Here is a 19,619-nt window from a genome sequence, read left to right as displayed (position 1 = left end):
CCCAATTTTCTTTTTGGATTTCAGTAACACTTGTTAAGATCTTCATTTCCTACATAATCATAAACCGGGGCAAAAATACTTTTGAATAAGTAGACACCATCTTTAAGATAATTTGCAAAGTGGCCAGAAGACGAAGAAAGTTGAGGTTGTGCGTTCCTGCGGGTCACAGAGATTACCACGAGTCAACAAGCGTGCGTGGGCGAATGAAAGCGCGAAGAAGGGGAACGGGCGAACCGCGTTCTCCTTTTTCGTCGAATTGATTGTCGTGTTCTTTGCAGTAACCGTGCAGGGTCGGGGCCCGTTTCTCGATCGTCTAAGTCCCGAAAAGTCATTTTGGAAACTTTCACCCGCTTGTTTTGTTTCTTTTAACATGTTTTTAAGATAACAAAGAGCCAAATAGCAGTGAAGTTTAGGAACTCAAAACCTCTCTGTTCTTGACATACAAACAAAATTGTGCCACCCGAAAAGGCCCGAAAAGTTTTTTGGACTTCCGAGAAACGGATCCCAGGCAAGAAAATGCAGATAAAATGAAACCTTTCCTTGAAGGCGATCTTTACTTCTAAAAGTTTTAGTCTCGTACCAAATAATTTCCCTTTTTTGTACAAAAAAGCCTTAAAATTGCAGCTCAGTTGATTAGGCAACTCTCAATCGCCCAGTCATTTGGCACACAAGTAAGCAGCATACCATTGTTGCACCAAAGTTGAACTTCGTATGAAACAATATTTAACCCGCCTTAGAGTCCAGAGGTACTTGTCAAGAGCCCATGTCTTAGACCGTCCAACAAGTTTGAGTGATGGTTTTTTCCATAGCTATCTTCCCCGAAAATTATGAATCTGGAATGTACGCACATTGATTAACCAAGTTAACAATAATTGAAAGAGAGACGAAAAATAACTCATAACTGCGTGATGTAATCGGAGACAACGCACATTGATTGGCCAAGTTCACAATATTTGAAAAAGAAGTTGTTCAAAATATGAAAAAACGATCACTCCCGAGGGAGATTTTTGACTTCCTGTCTTTGTGTAAGATATAATTTTCTTAAAGAAAAAGTATACGTAACAATGATTGTAATTATCAGAAGAGAATTTTTACTTGATTTTGTAACTAGGGGAAATATGAATCAATAGAAAAGATCCTAATTAAAAACGAACGAACTTCTTAATACAATTCGGTATCAGTAGCAAGATATGTAATAAATTATTTGACAGCCAATGTTTGTTTTTTTAGTTTTTCACAGTGGATGCCTGACTTCCTCGCACTCGTTTGTTCTACCTCTCATACAACACGACATAGAATGTAACATTTGGCGGCCATAAACACCTGCAGCTGCCTGCAGTTTTGCTTAGGTTTTGATAGCTGATTGCACCCGGCTTTATCAACTGGCCTTCACTCCTTCCGAACCGAAATTCAAAGGGAGAAGGGAAGGCTCAGTGTTCAGAGCAAACGTCTCCAACAAATGTGGCCCGGGTTCGATTCCCAGACTTGGCTTCACATGTGGGTTGAGTTCGTTGGTTCTCTACTCTGCACCGAGAGGCTTTTCTCCGGGTACTCCGATTTTCCCCTCTCCTAAAAAAAACCAACCTATGATTTGGCATGTGCTAATTACTTTGATTTGATTTAACTTCTGTCCCCAGTTAGTGTCTCAACGCTAAATACACTTGCTATTACATGCGTGTCGGTAGAAATAGACCTTTTTGCAGATACGGCGGCCATTTTGATTTATCCTGTCTCGAAAGACATTATGGGATCGGGGGGGGGGGGGGGAGCGGAGGGTGGCAAATTTATATGTATTTGCCCCTGGGCATCCCATAATAGCTATTGAAACGATATAGAAATCAAAATGGCCGCTGTTTCTGCAAAAAGGTCTATTAATTTCATAGACCAAATAAGTCCAACCGGGGCCACTGATCAAACAAGCCATTCCCGACACACGGAATAGCAACGGGCTGGAAATCGAGGGACTCAAATGGTTTTTCTTGGTTGTTATATGATGTACCGCGAGGTTTTTTGAGCCTATCACTACGTCTTGTATGGTAAAAAACAATTACTTTGGTTTCACGCTCAAACGAAAAGCGCTCTATTAACGAAACACTTCCACAATATTTCTCCACACACCCTGGTAGTATGGCGTGCTTGTCCTTCGGGAGATATTCCATGTTTCTGCCCCATCCGTCAAGGCTCTTGATAAAACAGTTCTCCTACCCAACCTTCGTTGTGAAGCTTGAAGGGATGCGTGGTTTACTTTCTCGGTCATTTTCCTCGATGGACGACGTACCTTTGTGCTATTTTTCGTGGAGAAAAATCGCTTGTAGAGTTCATTTGTAGTTTGATTTGTCAAAACAAGGTAGCAGTGAAATAATGAAAATCCAGACGTTGCCAAACCAAATAAGAGGACTGTCAGAAAGAGAATGGCGAGCAAAGGATAGCGAACCAACAAATACTAAAAAGTAAAGAAGATAAAGAAAATTTGACAGGTCTTATGGTAATGGTATCTGAAAGATGAGCGTGTATAAATACTTATTTATTAGAGCGAGTTTCAATCGAGTGTCGCAAAACCAAAACCAAAGTAATTACTTTGGCTAATCAAAAAGGACGGAGACAATCCAGTAAACCAATCAAAACTGGAAGTGATTACACGTAGAAGACACAAAGCGCGGGAAAATGTGCACCCACGAGTCACTGGTGTTTATACAATAAATAGAATACTAAATGGCCGCTTGGAGATACGAAATTTCTCTCCTCGTGTATAAAAATATCTCATTTCGCGTCGCTCACTTATGAAATATTTTTCAACACGAGAAGAGAAATTTCGTTTCTCCGCGCGGCCATGCAATATCATCTATTATTTACGGTCGGATTTTAGTGTAGTTTGATGTAGCTATCTCCGAGCATTTACCCTCCCAAACATGATACACCACGGAAGAGAGACGACAACAGCGGGAACTACATGGCCTAGACTGAGAAAAATGATCTGCAGCAGTACGTGTCTAGACATGATAATGCGTTGGAATACAATGTTTATCACCGCTGTTTGTGTTATTTTCTTAATCAAGCTACAATGGCCTAAGAACAAGTGTTTATACGATACATGCCCTACTCTTTGCGAATAGCGTGTGGTTACTTTTTACGTCCCACAACGTTATGAACATTAAAGAGATGGCGCCTACAGTTTATCGTTTATCGTTCTTATGCGAGAAGACTAGAGAGTCTAACCATTTGCAGATGTCATTTCAAAGGCAGCAAATTAAAGACCCTGAGTGTAATAGTCCGGCTGGAGTCCAACCTCGTTTCCAGGATTCTCTCCTACTCGTCCACCGGAGCGAGAGAGAGAGAGACGAGTAGGAGAGAACCCTGGGAACGAGGTTGGCCGGAGTCGACCTCACGACCTCCCGCATGGCATCCCGATGAGCCACAGGTGCGCAGGTACAGGCGCTGGCTGGTTTTGACTTCTGTATCAGTGTTTAGTTCCACATGTACAGTAAGGGGCCCAGTTCTCGGCGACTTTTTGTTCAACGTTTATTATTTGCGCCACAAATGAATATGAAATAAAAAGCAATTGCTTCCAAAGGTAGCTTGATTCCTTGTCTTTCGTCCTGCCGAGTTTTGAGGTTACAGCTACTATATACTGTGAGAAAGTCGAGGTGACATGAAGGTAGGTGAATTTGGTTTCCACGAAAACGTGTTTGTTTACGGCTACTCGAATTACATGCCTTGGTCTAATTCAAGTTTATATTTTATCCATATAGGAGGCCCAAATGAGCCACTTAGTCATTTGTAAAAGTAAAGCTGTAATGGGGTGGCATGTTCTGACAGTAGATAAGAATTAAAACTATGAGTTCTGACTTACTGGACCCCGTTTTGAAATACCCAACTCCTTTTTGAGCCTCGCTTGCCATGGAGCAATTAAGAGAAAAACTAGGTGTGCAAAAAACTTCCTTTTCTAACGTGAAACAAAGCTCGTTAAGGATACTTTGTGGTCGAAATATCAAACACAAGCCCTGATGGTGATAAAGCGTTGTTTATTCTGAGGAATCGAGTTTACATTTTTTGTGGCCGAGAACTGGGCCCCATACAGTACATGACGAGCACTCGACAAACTCCCTTTTGACTAACGGCTATTTTTGTTTACACGGGCTCATACACTTTTACTTTTTGAGATATCAATGCCAAGCCGGCCATATTGTGCTGGAGAATTAAGGTCATACCACACTACTCTTATCGAATAGCGCGTGAGATCTTTTAACGCCCCACAGAGTTTTATGAACAAGGGTTGAGAGAGGCCTACGGTTTACGGACTTTATCCGAGAAAACTTGGGCAACCGTAAAACCAGGAATCCTGAATCCGGAATCCGGAATCACAGGTCATTGTTTTACCAATACAGAGAGTAAAAAATATCCTAAACATTCATAAAAGCTAACCTTGGGCCTAATTAGGCCTAAACAAACGTTTTTAGGCCTAAGGTTAGCTTTTGTGAATGTTTAGGATAGTTTTTACTCTCTGTATTGGTAAAACAATGACCTGTGATTCCAGATTCCGGGTTTTAGAGCCCTTTCACCAACGGGTGCGGTTTCGGGAGCTTTTGGCCTCAATGACAACGGGGAAACGTACCAAATCAAAATGATATTTTCGCAACAGTCTGTCATATGTAGTTGCCTAATGTCTGTGGCCGAAGAGACATTTTTTTTTTTTTCTTCGTGCATTTTATGTTGATGTATCAATAATGTAATTTTTTGATGCAATTTCATTTACTCGGTTTTTTCCCAATCTCAACTGGCAATTTTCTTAAATTTAAACTCCTTTCATCTCTCACAGATTTAATCCCACTTGAACGTGTTTGCTGACCACCATTCATTGTGGCCGGTTTTCTAATTTTAACAAAATGAATTCTGAACAAAACAAAATTTACCTGTGTAATAATTCTAATTCCAACGAAATAATGTTGTCCATGATCATCTACATATTTCATGGTTGCTAAGCCTTCAGACATCACGATGTAAGCGAACACAACCACGAGCACAAAAGTTGTGTACAAGCAAAGAACAGCTGTACTTGTAATGAAGGCCAAAAAGAACTTGTAGTTTTTCTTTCCGATGCAGTTGTTCACCCAGGAACAGTGATGATCAAAGCGGCTGACGCATAAATTGCAAATAGCTATGAGAAAATATAAATCAAATCATTACTACTTGAAATATACAATACAAACAATTTTGTGAAAAAAATCATTTTGTATGGCATATTAAACTACACTCAGTCTATCTATTGCTCACTTCCTGCTCACGGAAGAAGGAAACAAATAACCATCCTCTTGCTTCACGAATTTGTAAACAATTATTTTGCTCTTTGCAGAGTGAACTCCTAAACATCTGCTAGTGTAGCCACTGTCTCCTTCCAATTTAAACATAATATGTAAACTATCCAATTCCTCCAATTTGTTCTAAATGCGGCACATACATGTACATGTAATAATAAGCCACAATCGATATCATGGACAAAACTCTTAAGAAAATTACCCTTCCAAGCACTTTCAGTTGTTAACAAACAATTGATCATGCAGTACAATGTATTTCAAACCCCAACCCCCTCCCCCCCTCCCCCTCACCTGGAAATCAAAACTTTTCAAATCAACATTGGACAGGGGGAGGGGCCCAGAGGTAAGGAGTAACTGCAACATTTGTGGAATTCACATGGGAGAAATATTGAACAAGTGCTTTCTGCCGGTTTCTGTGCGGTTTTCTTACCAAGTTTAAAGCCCACGATTGCAGTCGTTAGTACAAAATGGGCAAAATGTGCAAATAAAGGACTGAAGAAATTCCTTTAGTGGCAATATTTAATAATGAGATTTCAGGTGGAAATAATCATTGCTATCTGAGATTAACACAAGCATGAAAAAATATATATATATTTGCCTGGGTTGAGAGCACTAAAACTGGCAGGTTACTACTCACAGCAGTGTTTTGATCTTGCTGGCTTCATAAACTTGCACGTGTAGCATTCTTGGGCTGCGTAATACAAACCATCAAAGGCATACTCTTCCATAAGCTCGGAATGGAGTGACGCCGTTATTACTCCAGGCTCTCTCGAGGAACAAATGAAGAATAGGAACAGATTGATGAATATCAGCATATATTCAACAATAATAAATGCATTAATGCTACTGAAATAAGGTATAACTTCAAACGTGAAAACAGCTGTTCCACCAGTGATAATGAAGCCATACAATAACTGGATACAGGGATTTCTGAAAGAAAATTGAAGAAAACAGGTAGCAAAGTGTAAATTGTTTTACTATACAATCATGTACACTCAATTTTCTGCTGGTTGAGTGAAAGACCTCTCAAATCTGCCATGAATCTCACGGTGTCTTCTCACAGCATCAAAATGAGACACAACTAGGCAGACTTAACAGCAAGCCAACAGAATACAGTTGTCTTGAACAATTTCCTTTTTGACTTGCTGGTCAGGACTGGTGTGAAATGTAAAGTGATTGTCTGGCACCACCAGCACTTTTATACAAATCTGTACGATGCAGTTGCGATTCAAATCTGATTGACTGGCAAATATGATCATCAATCAGTACCATTCTCTCACATTGTAGTAACACTGCCGAAGAATCAGCTCATTTCATTTCAAACATTAAAAAAAAATTATGCACTGAAACACAAAAGTTTTGTGGTTTTTAATAGATTGTTAAGTCTTGACTTAAAACAACTGAAATTGTGCTAAAAATAATATTAACTTCCCACACCCTCAAACACAAACACACACCCTTTGATGATATTTTCTTATTATAAAAAGGACTGCCAGAGTCAACTTTGAGGGTCAGACTGGGTCCAAATTACTAAGATTATTTTACACAACTTGACCGAGAGTTTGTTCAGACTTTCAGAAGAAATTCATGTACTCAGTGAACCGTGACTGACGTGACCCTACCATTGGCATTTTCTACTGGGAGCAGGGGACATTTTATTCCCAAATAAATATTTCTTCAACTTGCATTTGCTAACTTTATTATTGCCTTTTCTGTCCGACTAGTTGCGTGATACTAAAACAATTAGACCCTTCGCCCTTAGGTCAATAGCCCATTCGGCTTCGCCTCATGGGCTATTGACCCGTGGCCCTTGCGGGCTACGGGTCTAATTGTTAATTAACCGTGTTTTTGACTGGTAAATTAGGGCAAAACATGCATACCTTGTAAACAGAACGTAATTGGTGGCGTTGCTTATTCCACGAGTTATAGCTGCAGGAATGCATTTTTCAAAAACAGATCTTGTGAATACGATGACCTAAAAATGTTAACGGAGCATTTTAACTTTTTATTTTAATTCTAAAAACATGCAGAGGTTGACCCCGAATGAAATAAGAGGGATGTCAATACAATATTTACAAAGATAAGGCTTACTGCAAACAAGTATCGATGCAGCAGTCCGATCCAACCATAACGATGATACTCATATTTTCCAGCAATAACGACGTAAGATATTACTACGAAACAAAAAGTATAAATGCAAGCCATTAAAAGGAAATCCATCGTTGTGTCTTCTATCCGCCATGTTTCTTTTAACTTTTCCTGAGGTTTACATGGCGGAGATTCCTGCAGGTTGCTGCGCCACCACTAATTACCGCCGGCTCAAGATTATTCGCTGTTTTTTTTAGTTGTCATGGTTACTGCATCTAAGCCAATCAGATGGCAACAGGCAACTGTTGCATAGCGAAAGCAAAACAGTTTTCAAACAGTTTATCATTGGAAATTTTATCGTTTCTAGGATATTGTACAGAGAGAAGCCGTCGAGGTGAGTAGCTTTAAGTTTTTGTCTACCATTTCCCGGTGAAGATTCGTAAAACAATGTACCGTTACCATTGTGGCATTCCAACTTGGATTGAGGGTCGTCGACAAAACGCTTTTTTCGTATTCAAGATGCTGTGAGAGTTCCCACGATTCAAACAGTTAATCTTGCCTCAAAGATTGCGTGTAGGTTTATACATAAGCTTCGATTCAGATTTCCATATTTAAGTGGTAAACTTTCTTCGGGATATTAGTGTTTACAGCTGACTTTCACTTATCTTTGTTTTAGAATCTACCATTAATTTAATATGGCGTCTATCCACACTGAAGTTTCACCCGTTGCTCAACCGACCAGACCTAAGTCTGTTTCAAGACCAAAGCGATGGAGTGAAGAGGTTGAAGAAGGTAAGATGCCTTTCGTTGAATTAGTGGGATGTTCCTGAAGGGCTGGAGTTAGTTGGTAACTGAAATGCTCCTTTATAAATGAATTGGATTGAGTTGGAATATAAATATAAGGCCAGCTTGTTTTAATTTGTATCTTCCTCACGCATTTTGTACTTTTGTCTGGACTCCAGAGGGACACGCTTTTTGTGGAATGTTTTTTAATAAACTCACATGTCGTGTTTTAGCGGGTCTAAAATCACGGTACTTTGCCTCATGGTTTTCGGAATCTGACAAAACATGCCTGCTCATTTATTACAGAGCTTATCAGTCACACTTGTCCCTCAACAATATTTTCTTCATTATTTGGAAACTAAAGGCTGGTTTTGACTAGCAAAGGAGTCGGAGTCATAATCAGTCTTAAGCGCAGAGCATTACAATGTAGTGAAAATCAAAGTGTTGGAGTCGAACGTATATAGAATACCGATTCCGCTTATGACTCTGTGACTTATGATCTAGTTAATGAGTCCCTAAGGGTCAGTGACATAAAAAGGGGGGAAAGCCGCGGGGGATATTCGCATGCCCAGGAGAGGGGCATGGGCAACTGAGGGTAATGATGATTACTCCTCCCCCCACCCTTTGTAAGGCTTGTGAAACTAGAAAAGGAGGAACACAGATTCTCCTTTTATCTATTTATTATTATTATTATTTTTTAATCAATTATAATTATTATGTTAATCACTATCTTTTGGCAAAATTTGGGTGGCAGGGAAGGCAGAGGTTATGCCCCCTAGGGTAGCGGTGTCCCTAGGAGGACCCCCTAGAGTAGCGGTGTCTCTAGAGGCAACCCTACATTAGAATGTAACATAGGGTGGACCAGAAGAGGGGTGCCCTTCTGGAAGGAGAATAGGTCAGATGGTGAGTTGTACCATCTTGGAGTAAGCAATCCGGACCTATTGGGCTGTCCCACCTACTGTGGGGTAAAGTGCAGCCCAGGGTGCACTTCCCTGCCACGATTGTGTGAGCCAAAAATATTCTGGTCAAGAATGGGGGAACACAATCACCCCACAGTAAATTGTGTGGACGTTGGCTAGAATACCAACTGCCACATGTAGAAAAAATAGTATACGATATGTGACCCTTCACGCGAAAAGGGGGCTTATGAAAATTTCACTATCATGCCGATTTCACGGCAGACAACCATGAAATTATATAAAGCAAGCTGAAATACCGTGAAATTCCTTTAAAATAGCGTGAACTCGGCGTGAAAATTTATCATACCACCGTGAACTAGTTCACGCTGGGCAGTGAAAAAATTCACGCCGTGAAATAATTCACGCCGTGGAAAAAAAAGTCTTCCTCAAAATTATTTAATTTCGTTATCAATACGTTGGGTTTGGATTTCTGGCAGATTTCGTGTGTCAAAGAAACATTGACGTGAACCCTTTGATGATCATTAATTTATCTGTAAAGTTGACTTACATGTAACTCAAGTGAAGAAACAACATGCACGCCAGCGACTGGATTTTGCGAGCATGTGAGTGCTGAGCATTTACCGGCAAGGACGAGCATGCAGTGATCCAAACCTCTTTCCGAGATCACCAAGCATAAATGAATTATGAGCATTAATCTTTGGGGCAACTTGGAAAATCACAGCAACTCGCTTAATAGTATGTTTTTATTTAAGTGCGCCAAAGGGGGCGACTAACTGCTCAAAATACACTTAAATCCAAACAATTATTAGTACGAGTAATTTTTCCAAGAATCCGAGGCAGCGAGCAGCGCGTAAATTTTTACGAGAAAATCGAACAACATTATTCCCCAAAAAGGACTGTTCAGTTTGCAAAATCTCAGCGGATAAATCCCTTTTTTAACCTATGTGACAGCAATTTTGGCCGCAGACCCTGATCGGGGGATGTCAATTTCATTGTGTATTTTTATTTACTGATTTTTTTCAGTGTATTTGATTGTTTATGCTATTGGAGAAACTGCAATAAATAAACTGTTTTGCTCGCTAGCATAATTCGTGTCAGTATCGTCATGAAACATTTTCATCCAAATTATAGATCGTCGTGCCATCAACAAAGCAAAATAATCGTACCAACTTCGATTTCGCTGAAATTAACGAAACAGCGCTCCATACAAACTTAAAACTTTTCACACAAGAGAAGATATAAATACCATTATTCGATTTCCGAAGCAAAACATTGTTTTTCCTTGTTTACCGCAATATTACCATTATTCTGGATGGCGTAGCAACATAATTTCACGGCGTGAACATGAGTGAGTCCACGACGTGACTTCATTATTTTCACGGTCTTCAATTTCACGCCGTGAACTTTTTCACTCAGCATAGTGAAACGAATTGGAGCAATAGTGAACACGCCGTGAAATTTCAATTTCACGGCGTGAAATATTAAATTCACGGGCCGTGACCGTGAAATTTATTTCACTGTTCACTATGAAATGCATAAGCCCCCTTTTCGCGTGAAAGGTCACATAGAGGCATGTATAGCCCACAGGGGGAGCAAAAAACCCCTTTCGCCTTGTTTGGTTTGCGCGTGTATTTTTAACATGCAGGGCTAGGGAAACAGCTGATAGGGAACCAGGTCTAGCTTCTGATGCCACCCAAGAATACTGTTACTGTTTAAATTAGGAAGAAACATAATGAAGAGTAACTAGTTGTCATGATACTGGTCATCAGGGAGACAACAAGAAGGGTCTAACCTACAATAATTATTATTACTTCAGTTCATTGTCAGTTGTTTAGGGATAGGCAGCAGTGTCTCTTGAGGAGTTCTTATGTAACGTTCATAGCAGTCAGAAGACCAGCGACCCAATACCTTGATTAACCAGGCAGGAATCCCTGCAGCAGCTGCAGTAGTCGCAGCACCAATACGGAAGCTATGTGAGAAATAGTGTTGAGGTTGTATGCCGCATTGCTGCAGGACATCACAGAGTTCATGAGTAAGAGAAGTTTGGGTGAGCCACTTGCCACTGGTGAAGGTGAACAGGGGGCCTGCTGATGATGGTTGGCATTGGAACACGTAGTCTTTCATAGCCATAACGGCACAGATGGAGGTAGTGGACCTTGCTAGGGTTAGGGTGCAACCATTGCGGAAGGGATCTGTTTTTGACCGTTTAATCGTGACTAGCATGTAGTTGGGAGATTCAACGTGAGGGATAAAGGTGACATCCTTAAAGCAGACTGAGGTGAGTTGCGGGGTCGAAGACGTGGTCATTACAGGTAAATTCGCTTGAACGTAAAAAACCGATAAAGGCTAAGGTGAAGGCTGCCCAGAGCATAATGTGATTGAGGTCACAAGTCAAGTGCGGTCGGTAAAAGTTGAAAATAGACTGCAGGATTTGGATTGTAATTGGATAACGATCTAATTTAACGGGGATTTGGGAACATTTGATCCCATTAAGGACCTTCTGGAGTCGAAACATTTTTGGGAGTTTTCAGGCAAAGTTGTGTAGCCTATGGAGGTCTTGAACGGTATTGTAGGAAACTGTTTTGGCTAAATGGGAGACAAAATAAATCAGAGTAATTTCAGATGCGGGGAGAAGGGGCGTAGAGGGGCTAATTAACCCGTGCATAAGGCAAAAGGAAGTGAAATGGTTTTGACCAACACTATAAAATTAGAACGTTTAGTAGCTGGAGCAAGGGACGCACCAAGGTAGTGGGAAACGGAGGCTGTTAAATTGACGTCGCTGATAGAGGGATGGCGCAGGGAGGGGGGGGGGGGGGTGAGGCATTGGGAGCCAGGTGGCGGAAGCGGTCCATCTGAAAACGGGACAAAGAATCAGCTATTGAATTATCTAGCCCAGGGATATGTCTAGTGGTGAAGGAAAAGTTGTGTTCTAAGGTAAGAATCGTAATGGCCCATACGAGGTCCATGATCCTAGGGGACTTGGAGCGTTTGGAGTTGATGGAGACAACTGGCACTGGTTGTCGCCCCACATACAAATACGTTTGCCTGACTACGAAGGGCCCCAGAGGTAGCAGGCGATGTAAATTGCAAACAGTTCCTGCCAGTCAATGCTGATACCCATGGTGGGGTTAAGGAGGTGTTGGGGGAGCCAAGGAGCCTGAAACCATTCCCCATTGAGATAACCACCATACCCATGGGACCCAGAGGCGTCCGTAAATAATTGGAGGTCAGGCGAGGAGAGAACGTCATCCCCTAAGAAAAGACTTACTCCATTCCAATGGGTAAGGAAGGTTAACCACATTGAAATGTCTTTGCGGAATTCCCCGTTCAGTTTAATGTGCCAGCGAGAGTTAGTGATGCCCTTTGTTAATTAAACTAATTCTTTGCAGAAAAGCCCGGCCCGGGGCAACAACCCTGCAGGCAAACTGTAGGGTACCAATCAGGGACTGGAGCTCCTTTAGAGTGGCAGATTTACGGTGTAACCACTGTTGAAGGGCCTGTTTAGCACAGATTAGTTTGTCCAAGGGAAGACGAGCTTCCATTCTAGTAGAGTCAAGGAGAATACCCATAAATTCTAAGGAGCTGGCAGGAGCAAAAGTTTTACGGGGGGAGACAGGGATATTGAGTTCCGAGAAAAAGGATTTTGTAAAGGGCTGTAAGGCAGTCCGACCTAGGGGGGCTGGTGACGAAGAAAAAGTCATCCAGAATGTGGATCATGTTAGGGATACCTAGCTTATTTTTAATTATCCATTCAATCATGCAGGAAAATTGGTCAAACAGATAGGGTGCAGATCGCAATCCAAAGGGGAGCACTGTATCGAAGAAATACAGGCTGTTCCATTTCATGCCGAGGAGCTCCCAGTCGGATGGGTGCACTGGGATATTGCGGAAGGCTGACTTGATGTCCAACTTGGACATAAAGCACCCTTGACCAATCTTCTGAATGATAGAAATGGCAGTATATATCTATGGTAATGTAGTGTAAGGAGTAGTCGGTTGGGCTAATGTGGGAATTAACGTTAGTGGTTTGATGTTTGGCAAAGGAAAGGTGAAAAATGGTTCTCCACTCGGTGGAATGCCTTTTTGGAACAACCCCAATGGGATAAACCTGAAAATTGGGAAAAGGGGGAGAAACGAATGGGCCAGCAGTGTGACCGAGCCGTAACTCTTTCAAGAGATTAGTGCTTATGATGTGTGGATTTTGCTTAGAAATAGCAGAAATGAGGTTGGGGTGTAATTTATTCCCTAGAAACCTGAGGACCCTGGAAACCAATTTTGAAACCCTGGGAGAGGCCGGTGAGGACAGCATGGACAGATGCCTGGTCAGGGTGATCATGCAGATAAAGGGCAAGTTGGGGAAGGTCAATAGGGGTGGTAGGGGACAGCTTAGAAAGGTATTCAATGGTGGCTGTGGCTGGAATGGCTTGAGCAGCTAGTCTTTGACTGGGTGGGTCCAGAGCTTGAGGAGTCAGGGTGGTCCTTTCCTGGGTGGGCTGCAGTGCATCTGGGCTTGTTGCATTGGTGAGTGTAGGGGCAGGGGATGTGGGCACAGGGGACCCCTTTGTTGAAGTTGAAGCAGAGGTCACCACGCTTGGAGCCCGAAGAGTCTGTATACCTGGGTGAAAGGGGGTAGGAATCGGTTACGTGATCCGAGCTGCTGCAGGCCTTACAAAGTATGGCTTTTGGGACACCAGTAAAGGTGTCTACTAGGTACAACTGAACATCCCTCTGGCCCCAGTTAATGGAAAGGTTGTGAGAGGCTCTTCGGCAAAATTCCATATCATACAAGTACCACGCCATACCAGGGAACTTACGGGCTGACTTACGTATCAATTGCTGGTAGGCGAATAGGTCCACCCCCCGGGATGGGTAGGAGGAGAGGAGTACAGATGAGTAAATGGCAAAAGCGTCGAGCCATCGGTCGATCCCAGTAATTTTGGGGCGCTTAGCCTGGGATGCGAGGGGTATAGTGAGGCCCTCGTGTCCTACTTGTAGTTTAAGCTGGGAGTTCGCGGTAACGTGATCTCGGAGTAGAGACGAAAAAGGAAGAAGGCCAGCAAGGTCCACGTACTCACCGTTTGTTATGGCTGTGATGCAGCTGTTGGAGAGATGGCTGGCGATAGATGGGACTCTGTAGTTAGTATGCAGGAGGGCTGCGTCTTCCGGTGTGCCAAGATTCAAAACTTGCTGAGAGGAGGACAGCGAGAAATCCACAGAGGACGGAGTCTGTTGTTGTCCGCCATTGCGGACCGGTAGGAGAGAGGGATCTGGTGCAAGGCTGGTAACGCCTGGCAGTTGTGGCTGAGCAGTTAAAACAGCGCCAGATGTTGAGCTCAATGGCGAGTTGCTCGCGGAGTTGAAGGTTGCCAATTTTTGCTCCACGATAGAGGCAATCATGTAGGCCAACTGCTGATCCGGCATGATCGCGGGGCCGGTAGATGTGGGTGTGGAGGCCCGAGAATCATTCGCTTGGAGGCGAGCGATGAGCTGCTGCCGTGGCCCTGATTGTACCAGGCGGCGCTGGGACGAAAGTAAACGTAGCGTTTCGGTCGGCATTGCTGCATACTGCGTCGTTTGTACTGCATCTGCAGAGTTAGGGCGGGCATTCGACTGAGCCGTGGTAGGCGGAACCGTAGTGCGTTGGCTGCTTCGAGATTTAGGTTGTTTCGGCATGATATGTGCATGTAGGGAAAAATGCGATCTTAAAGAGTGCAACTCAAGGTACTTGCTTGAAGAGCAAAGCTGAAATGTGGCTGACTAATGGTATGGGGGGTTTACAGTACATAAGGTGAAACAGGTGAGAGTCGTGTGATGTTGTGGAAAATTACTGGAAGCTTTGGCAACCGCTTTAACATAGATTGTAAAAGTGAAAGTACTTTGACCTAAACAATGAGCTTTTGACTACTGGACAAGCCTTGATTGCAAGGGTGAGGAGAGTAGAGTACACTAGGGACAAGTGAGGAATAAATAGTACTCCCTTAGGGCTCATTAACCCCAGTTAAGAGCTTAAACTTATAATGAAAACTGCATTGTCGGAGTCGGAAGCAGGTCCGGAAGCGGAGTCGGAGTCAGAAGCGGTTCCCCAGTAATTGGCCTTAGCTGTTGTGGTATTCCTCTCCATGTATCTATTTGTATTTTCATTTTTTGTTATGTCATTGTACTCTCCAAAGCTAATAAATTAAACTAAATTAAATTAAATTAAGCAGAAGTGAAAGAACAAATAAATCACAATGCTCGATTCCAAGCATCATGATTGGTTGGTTCTTCCTCTTCTGCTTCCTACTCCAACAATCTAGTTTTCGCTGGATCATAAGCGACGGTCAGTCATGAGCAGAGTCGGAAGAAAATGGGAACATTCTGATTGTTCTAACTCTGATTCCGTCGAGCTTATGATTCCGCTTACAACTCCGCTCTTTGATTTTCACGAGGTCATAAGCGCTCTGACTTATGAATCCGACTCCATCGCTAGTGAAAACCAGCCTTAAAAGTTAATAATTTTGTGGACATCAATCAAATATTTCCATGATGACAGTCCTGTTCTCTTGGCAGCAAGTTGAATTGGTCATGGGAACATGTCGTCCACCTAAATTTTACTTTTGAAGTGTGAAAAAGTGTCATTGAGGGGTGCATGTGACCAACTTATTCAGCTTCAATGAATGGGATTTGAACCCTGACCTTTGCTATACTGGTGCAGTGTTCTACCATTATACTCACAGTAGATACATGTAATGATGAAAGTTAATATACGAAAGCCTATGGTAATGGTAATGAATTTAATATATAGCACATTTTCTATTACAAGCAAGGGATCTGTAAGACTGAGATTGGACGTCAGCATATTATATAGGTGCCCCTGGCAGCCGCTATCAGTCCATTAGCGAACTCACCCAGCACATGAGTGAATGAAATGAGGCCTGATCACAACACCGGGAGCCCCATGCCCTACTCTTTACAAATAGCGTGTGGGTTCTTTTAATTTACGTCCCACTGGGTTGTGAACATTCAAGGGTTGTGAGACGGGGCCTACGGTTTATAGTCCTTATCCGAGAAGACTTGAAAGTCTTAACCATTTGCGGATGTAATTACAAAGGCCGCAGCACTTTCTCTTTAGTTATTTTAAGACCCCGAGTGTTGGTCCAGCCGGAGTCGAACTCACAACCTCCCACATGGCAGCCCGATGCTCAACCAACTGAGCACGCACCGGTGCACGCCTAATATTTGACCCGCAGAGAGAATCAAAATAAGATGCAGATCATTGAAGTTACATGGCTTTCATAATAACTTGCAGTGATGTACATCCTCTACAGGGTCATTCATTCTCGTCCCCAAAGTTCTCTTTTCTTTTGGTCAGTGCCAAGAAAATGGACTCTGGTCACAGCCAAAGCAGGCAATCCAGGAATCATTTACTTTCGGCTCTTCTGCACATTCTCAGAAATTTGAAACATTAACAGCCATCATCGGTTAAACGTTATGCCATTACAGAACTGCGACAGTCACTGCACATAATTATTTTTGGCTGTGGTCAGACTCCATGTTCTTGGTGCTAAGCAAAAGAAGAGGGATTTGGGGACAAGAAGTAACGCTGGGTCATTACGGTGGTTATCAGTCCCACATGCCCCTCAACAATATTTTTCACATTTCGAAAGTAATATTTAGGTGGACATCAATCTAATATTTCCCTGACAATGGTCCTGTTCTTGTGGCAGTAGTTGAATTTGTCGTGGAAACGTTTGGCTGGCGTCCACCTACATTTTATTTTTGAAAAATGAAAAAAATTAATGTCGTCATAGATCATCACTGGTATGGCTTTCACATGATACTTAACTTTTGTCAGATTAATCTACAGGGTAGGTCACTCTCCCTGACCCCTGCCTAAACAATGTTGAATTGTCTGCATTCACAGTACTCTGAACTGGTTGCATACCTGTTTGCTTTTAACAACAATGTATGATGGAGAAGGGAGGCAGTGAATATAATTATCCCAGTAGTTGCAACATTAAGGTCATCATTGCAGCTGTACTTAGACTAAGTACAGCTAAACATGCATGCAAATGTTGTTCGTTTTTTTCATATTTTCGTGATGTTTTTGTTGACTGTCCCAAGGAATTTTGTGTACAGAATCAGCAATTATTTTGAACTCATTTTCAGCTTACAGGTTTCAAATTGCTGGTTACAGAGATGCCATTGAATACCGTGTTGTCAAGAGGAAAGAACCAGTAAGTTATTCACCACGGGGACCATCAACTGGAATTTGGGGTGTGCGTGTTTTTTTTTTTAGCTTGTCGATCAAAGCATTGACATTATCTTTATTTCAAAGGGTATTTCAAAATCTGATCTTTTCACCCACCTTATGCATGAAGATATTGATGTTGCCATTGTTACCATTCTCGTTACCAAAGCCTCGGAAAGCGACCCAAGGCTCTGGAAACCCTACATAGGAGAACAATTGCGCCGTACGGTTGTTATAGCCAAAAATTGGCTATTTGAACCTTACGGTGCCTGCTCACTCCTCGTGCTAGCATGAATGCACCAATCAGAGATGCTCTTCATTGTTCTTCACGAAAACCAATGAGAAGACACTTTGTTTCAGGGTTCCCAAGAGCTCTTCTCTCCGTCATCAGTCAAGAGAAGAGCTCTGGGGTCGAGATTGCCAGTCAGTTACTCAATATTCATTTCTGATTTGTAGAACTTGCATTCAAAATAATGTGATCAATGATGCAAGTATTATTTTAACCCATTCACATGTACATGTAACTCGCCCTCCAATCAGCGAGTAAAATCATCTGGCATATTACATAGCCAGAGTAAAATCTGCAAGTCTCACCTGATGAATACATTTATGATAAACGAAAATAACACACTCAGGTAATTAACAAACAACACAATAACATTTCTGATTCCCTGTTTTTCTCTACAGGACCGTTGGCCACATAATGGTTACGTCAAGAAGCTTCAGCGCAAAGATGGTTGTTTCATTTACTTTGACCGAACAAGAGAATGCACCGACAAAGATGTTTACAAATGCAAGCTGTATGGTTATTAATGAAATCATGGATTGGTGAAATTGCATGATTAACAAAAAACTGAAGTGGAACAATGAACACAAGAAGCAATACACTATTACGTGTAATTTTATGGAGTATACAAAACCGGAGACGAAATTAAAAATTAACACATTTTGATTCTTTTATAATTATGTACATGTAAGTGTAAAAAGTAAAATTCTCACTTTGAAATAATTATTGACATACTGTTTAATATAATTTTAATAATTAGTAGCAGCGACATGGCCTTTCGTCATGTATATGTGTATGATAACTGTCAAGTTCTCAAGATAATAAAATACATGTTTGTGTGGGTATTATAGCAAATTTTAATCTCTATAAAATAATTTTTGTGCGGATTACCAGTATACAGTAGATCTGAAATTGAAAAAGATTGTTGTTAAGTTATTAAGTGACTATTTTTGTCTCACTGAATGAGAGGTTTACCTTCATCACCTGTTTCTTGTCAAGGCTGGGACAGATACAGGATTTTAGTCAATGAAGGATCAGACATTTTGAATTACTGTACAGTACATGTACTTCAAACCAGGAATTAGGATGCTTTGTCCTCTCACGCTTTCTTGTCACCAACCACATCCATGTATAAACATTTTCATTTCAGTTCAGGGGTTTGACCAAACTCCTGGATCTGTCCCAGCAAATAACGAAGAAAAAGATTCTTCCATAATAATTATGCTATGTAACTGATTGCTAGCACCGAGTTACCCCTGGTTTTCACTAGTGATGCAAGCCTGTGCTTCCTCTAAACTATATCCCTGCGTTCACTTGCATTGTGTGAAAACGAAAAGCAGGATAACAAAAGGAAGTTTGTCGCATCTGGCCAATGAAAGCACCAAGTCTTGTTCCAGATTCCCTGCGTCTGAGCATTTGAACAAAATGGCAGTTGCCGTGCTATATGTCAACATTCGTTTTCACTAGCATAAGCTGTTTGTGCTTGCGTTGCTAGTGAAAACTAGGCTTTATGATGCAGGGATTAAAGTTTACAATAGCTTTCAACCATCCATGTTGTTTGCTTGCAGACAAATGACAAGACTGTTTCCTATCATCAGATTCTACAATAACTGTAAACTATGCCCTTCATAATTTTAATAAGGTTCTAGGAAACGTTTTCTAACCTTTGAATATTGTCACTGCAAAATTTTGAAAATAATTATAGTAAAATGCAAGGTTTTAATGCCTTTCTTCAACTCGTACTTGTAAAAAGTTACAATAAAGAACTGTATGGAGCATGCTTTTATTTAAACATCAGAAACAAAAGAGAGATATAAGGAAAGAACTTGATAAAACAGTACATACACGTACACTGTAGCAACAATCGTAATAACATTATTTTATAACTTTTGTGTAAGGGAGGCTATGTCACGCAAAATGTTGTAATCTCATGACACCCAAAATGCCCGAAAAGTAGAATGAAACGTTGCAATAACCACTAACTACAAGAAATGGAGAGG

At 41.6% G+C, this 19,619-nt stretch overlaps 2 protein-coding genes and 2 pseudogenes across 4 annotated transcripts; 1 reads left to right on the top strand and 3 right to left on the bottom strand.

Annotated features, from left to right (window-relative positions):
* Positions 1–72: 72 nt before the first annotated feature.
* On the bottom strand, positions 73–7,565 carry LOC137969621 (palmitoyltransferase ZDHHC4-like). Of its 2 annotated transcripts, XR_011116696.1 has the most exons (6): positions 7,404–7,565; positions 7,193–7,287; positions 5,950–6,242; positions 4,911–5,155; positions 1,886–2,443; positions 73–1,693 (listed from the first exon to the last, which is right to left on the bottom strand). XR_011116696.1 is itself a non-coding variant. In XM_068815934.1 (5 exons), the coding sequence occupies exons 1-5, from the start codon at positions 7,530–7,532 to the stop codon at positions 2,084–2,086; spliced, it is 1,122 nt and encodes a 373-aa protein (XP_068672035.1). In that variant the 5' UTR covers positions 7,533–7,565; the 3' UTR covers positions 1,783–2,083. The 2 variants fall into 2 exon arrangements, 1 of the variants encoding a protein (XP_068672035.1); XM_068815934.1 differs by lacking the exon at positions 73–1,693 and having other exon boundaries at positions 1,783–2,443.
* Positions 7,566–7,669: 104 nt separating this feature from the next.
* LOC137969926 (meiosis expressed gene 1 protein homolog) lies at positions 7,670–19,399 on the top strand. 2 transcript variants are annotated; one of them, XM_068816334.1, is made up of 4 exons: positions 7,670–7,794; positions 8,077–8,192; positions 17,252–17,319; positions 18,021–19,399. In XM_068816334.1, exons 2-4 carry the CDS (start codon positions 8,096–8,098, stop codon positions 18,144–18,146), a joined length of 291 nt encoding a protein of 96 aa, XP_068672435.1. In that variant the 5' UTR covers positions 7,670–7,794; positions 8,077–8,095; the 3' UTR covers positions 18,147–19,399. The 2 variants fall into 2 exon arrangements, with proteins under 2 accessions (XP_068672435.1, XP_068672436.1); XM_068816335.1 differs by having other exon boundaries at positions 7,771–7,973.
* Positions 10,686–11,869, bottom strand: LOC137972008 (uncharacterized; annotated as a pseudogene).
* On the bottom strand, positions 11,869–12,645 carry LOC137970310 (uncharacterized; annotated as a pseudogene).
* Positions 19,400–19,619: the final 220 nt, after the last annotated feature.

Source organism: Montipora foliosa, chromosome 9 (genome assembly GCF_036669935.1).
Source record: "Montipora foliosa isolate CH-2021 chromosome 9, ASM3666993v2, whole genome shotgun sequence".
Classification (NCBI taxonomy): Eukaryota; Metazoa; Cnidaria; class Anthozoa; order Scleractinia; family Acroporidae; genus Montipora; species Montipora foliosa.
The sequence above is the reverse complement of the archived record's forward strand: the minus strand, read 5'-3'. Positions and strand labels throughout refer to the sequence as shown.

What these genes read in the sequence shown, in the direction of transcription:
- LOC137969621 (XM_068815934.1), bottom strand. Translation starts at nt 7,532, where the DNA reads ATGGATTTCCTTTTAATGGCTTGCATTTATACTTTTTGTTTCGTAGTA. An exon ending in AGCAAGATCAAAACACTGCT is followed by an intron (nt 5,156 to 5,949) that starts GTGAGTAGTAAC and finishes ATTTTCTCATAG; the next exon opens with CTATTTGCAATTTATGCGTC. An exon ending in GAATTAGAATTATTACACAG is followed by an intron (nt 2,444 to 4,910) that starts GTAAATTTTGTT and finishes TTTACTTTTTAG; the next exon opens with TATTTGTTGGTTCGCTATCC.
- LOC137969926 (XM_068816334.1), top strand. Translation starts at nt 8,096, where the DNA reads ATGGCGTCTATCCACACTGAAGTTTCACCCGTTGCTCAACCGACCAGA. An exon ending in GAGTGAAGAGGTTGAAGAAG is followed by an intron (nt 8,193 to 17,251) that starts GTAAGATGCCTT and finishes ACTCATTTTCAG; the next exon opens with CTTACAGGTTTCAAATTGCT. An exon ending in TTGTCAAGAGGAAAGAACCA is followed by an intron (nt 17,320 to 18,020) that starts GTAAGTTATTCA and finishes TTTTCTCTACAG; the next exon opens with GACCGTTGGCCACATAATGG.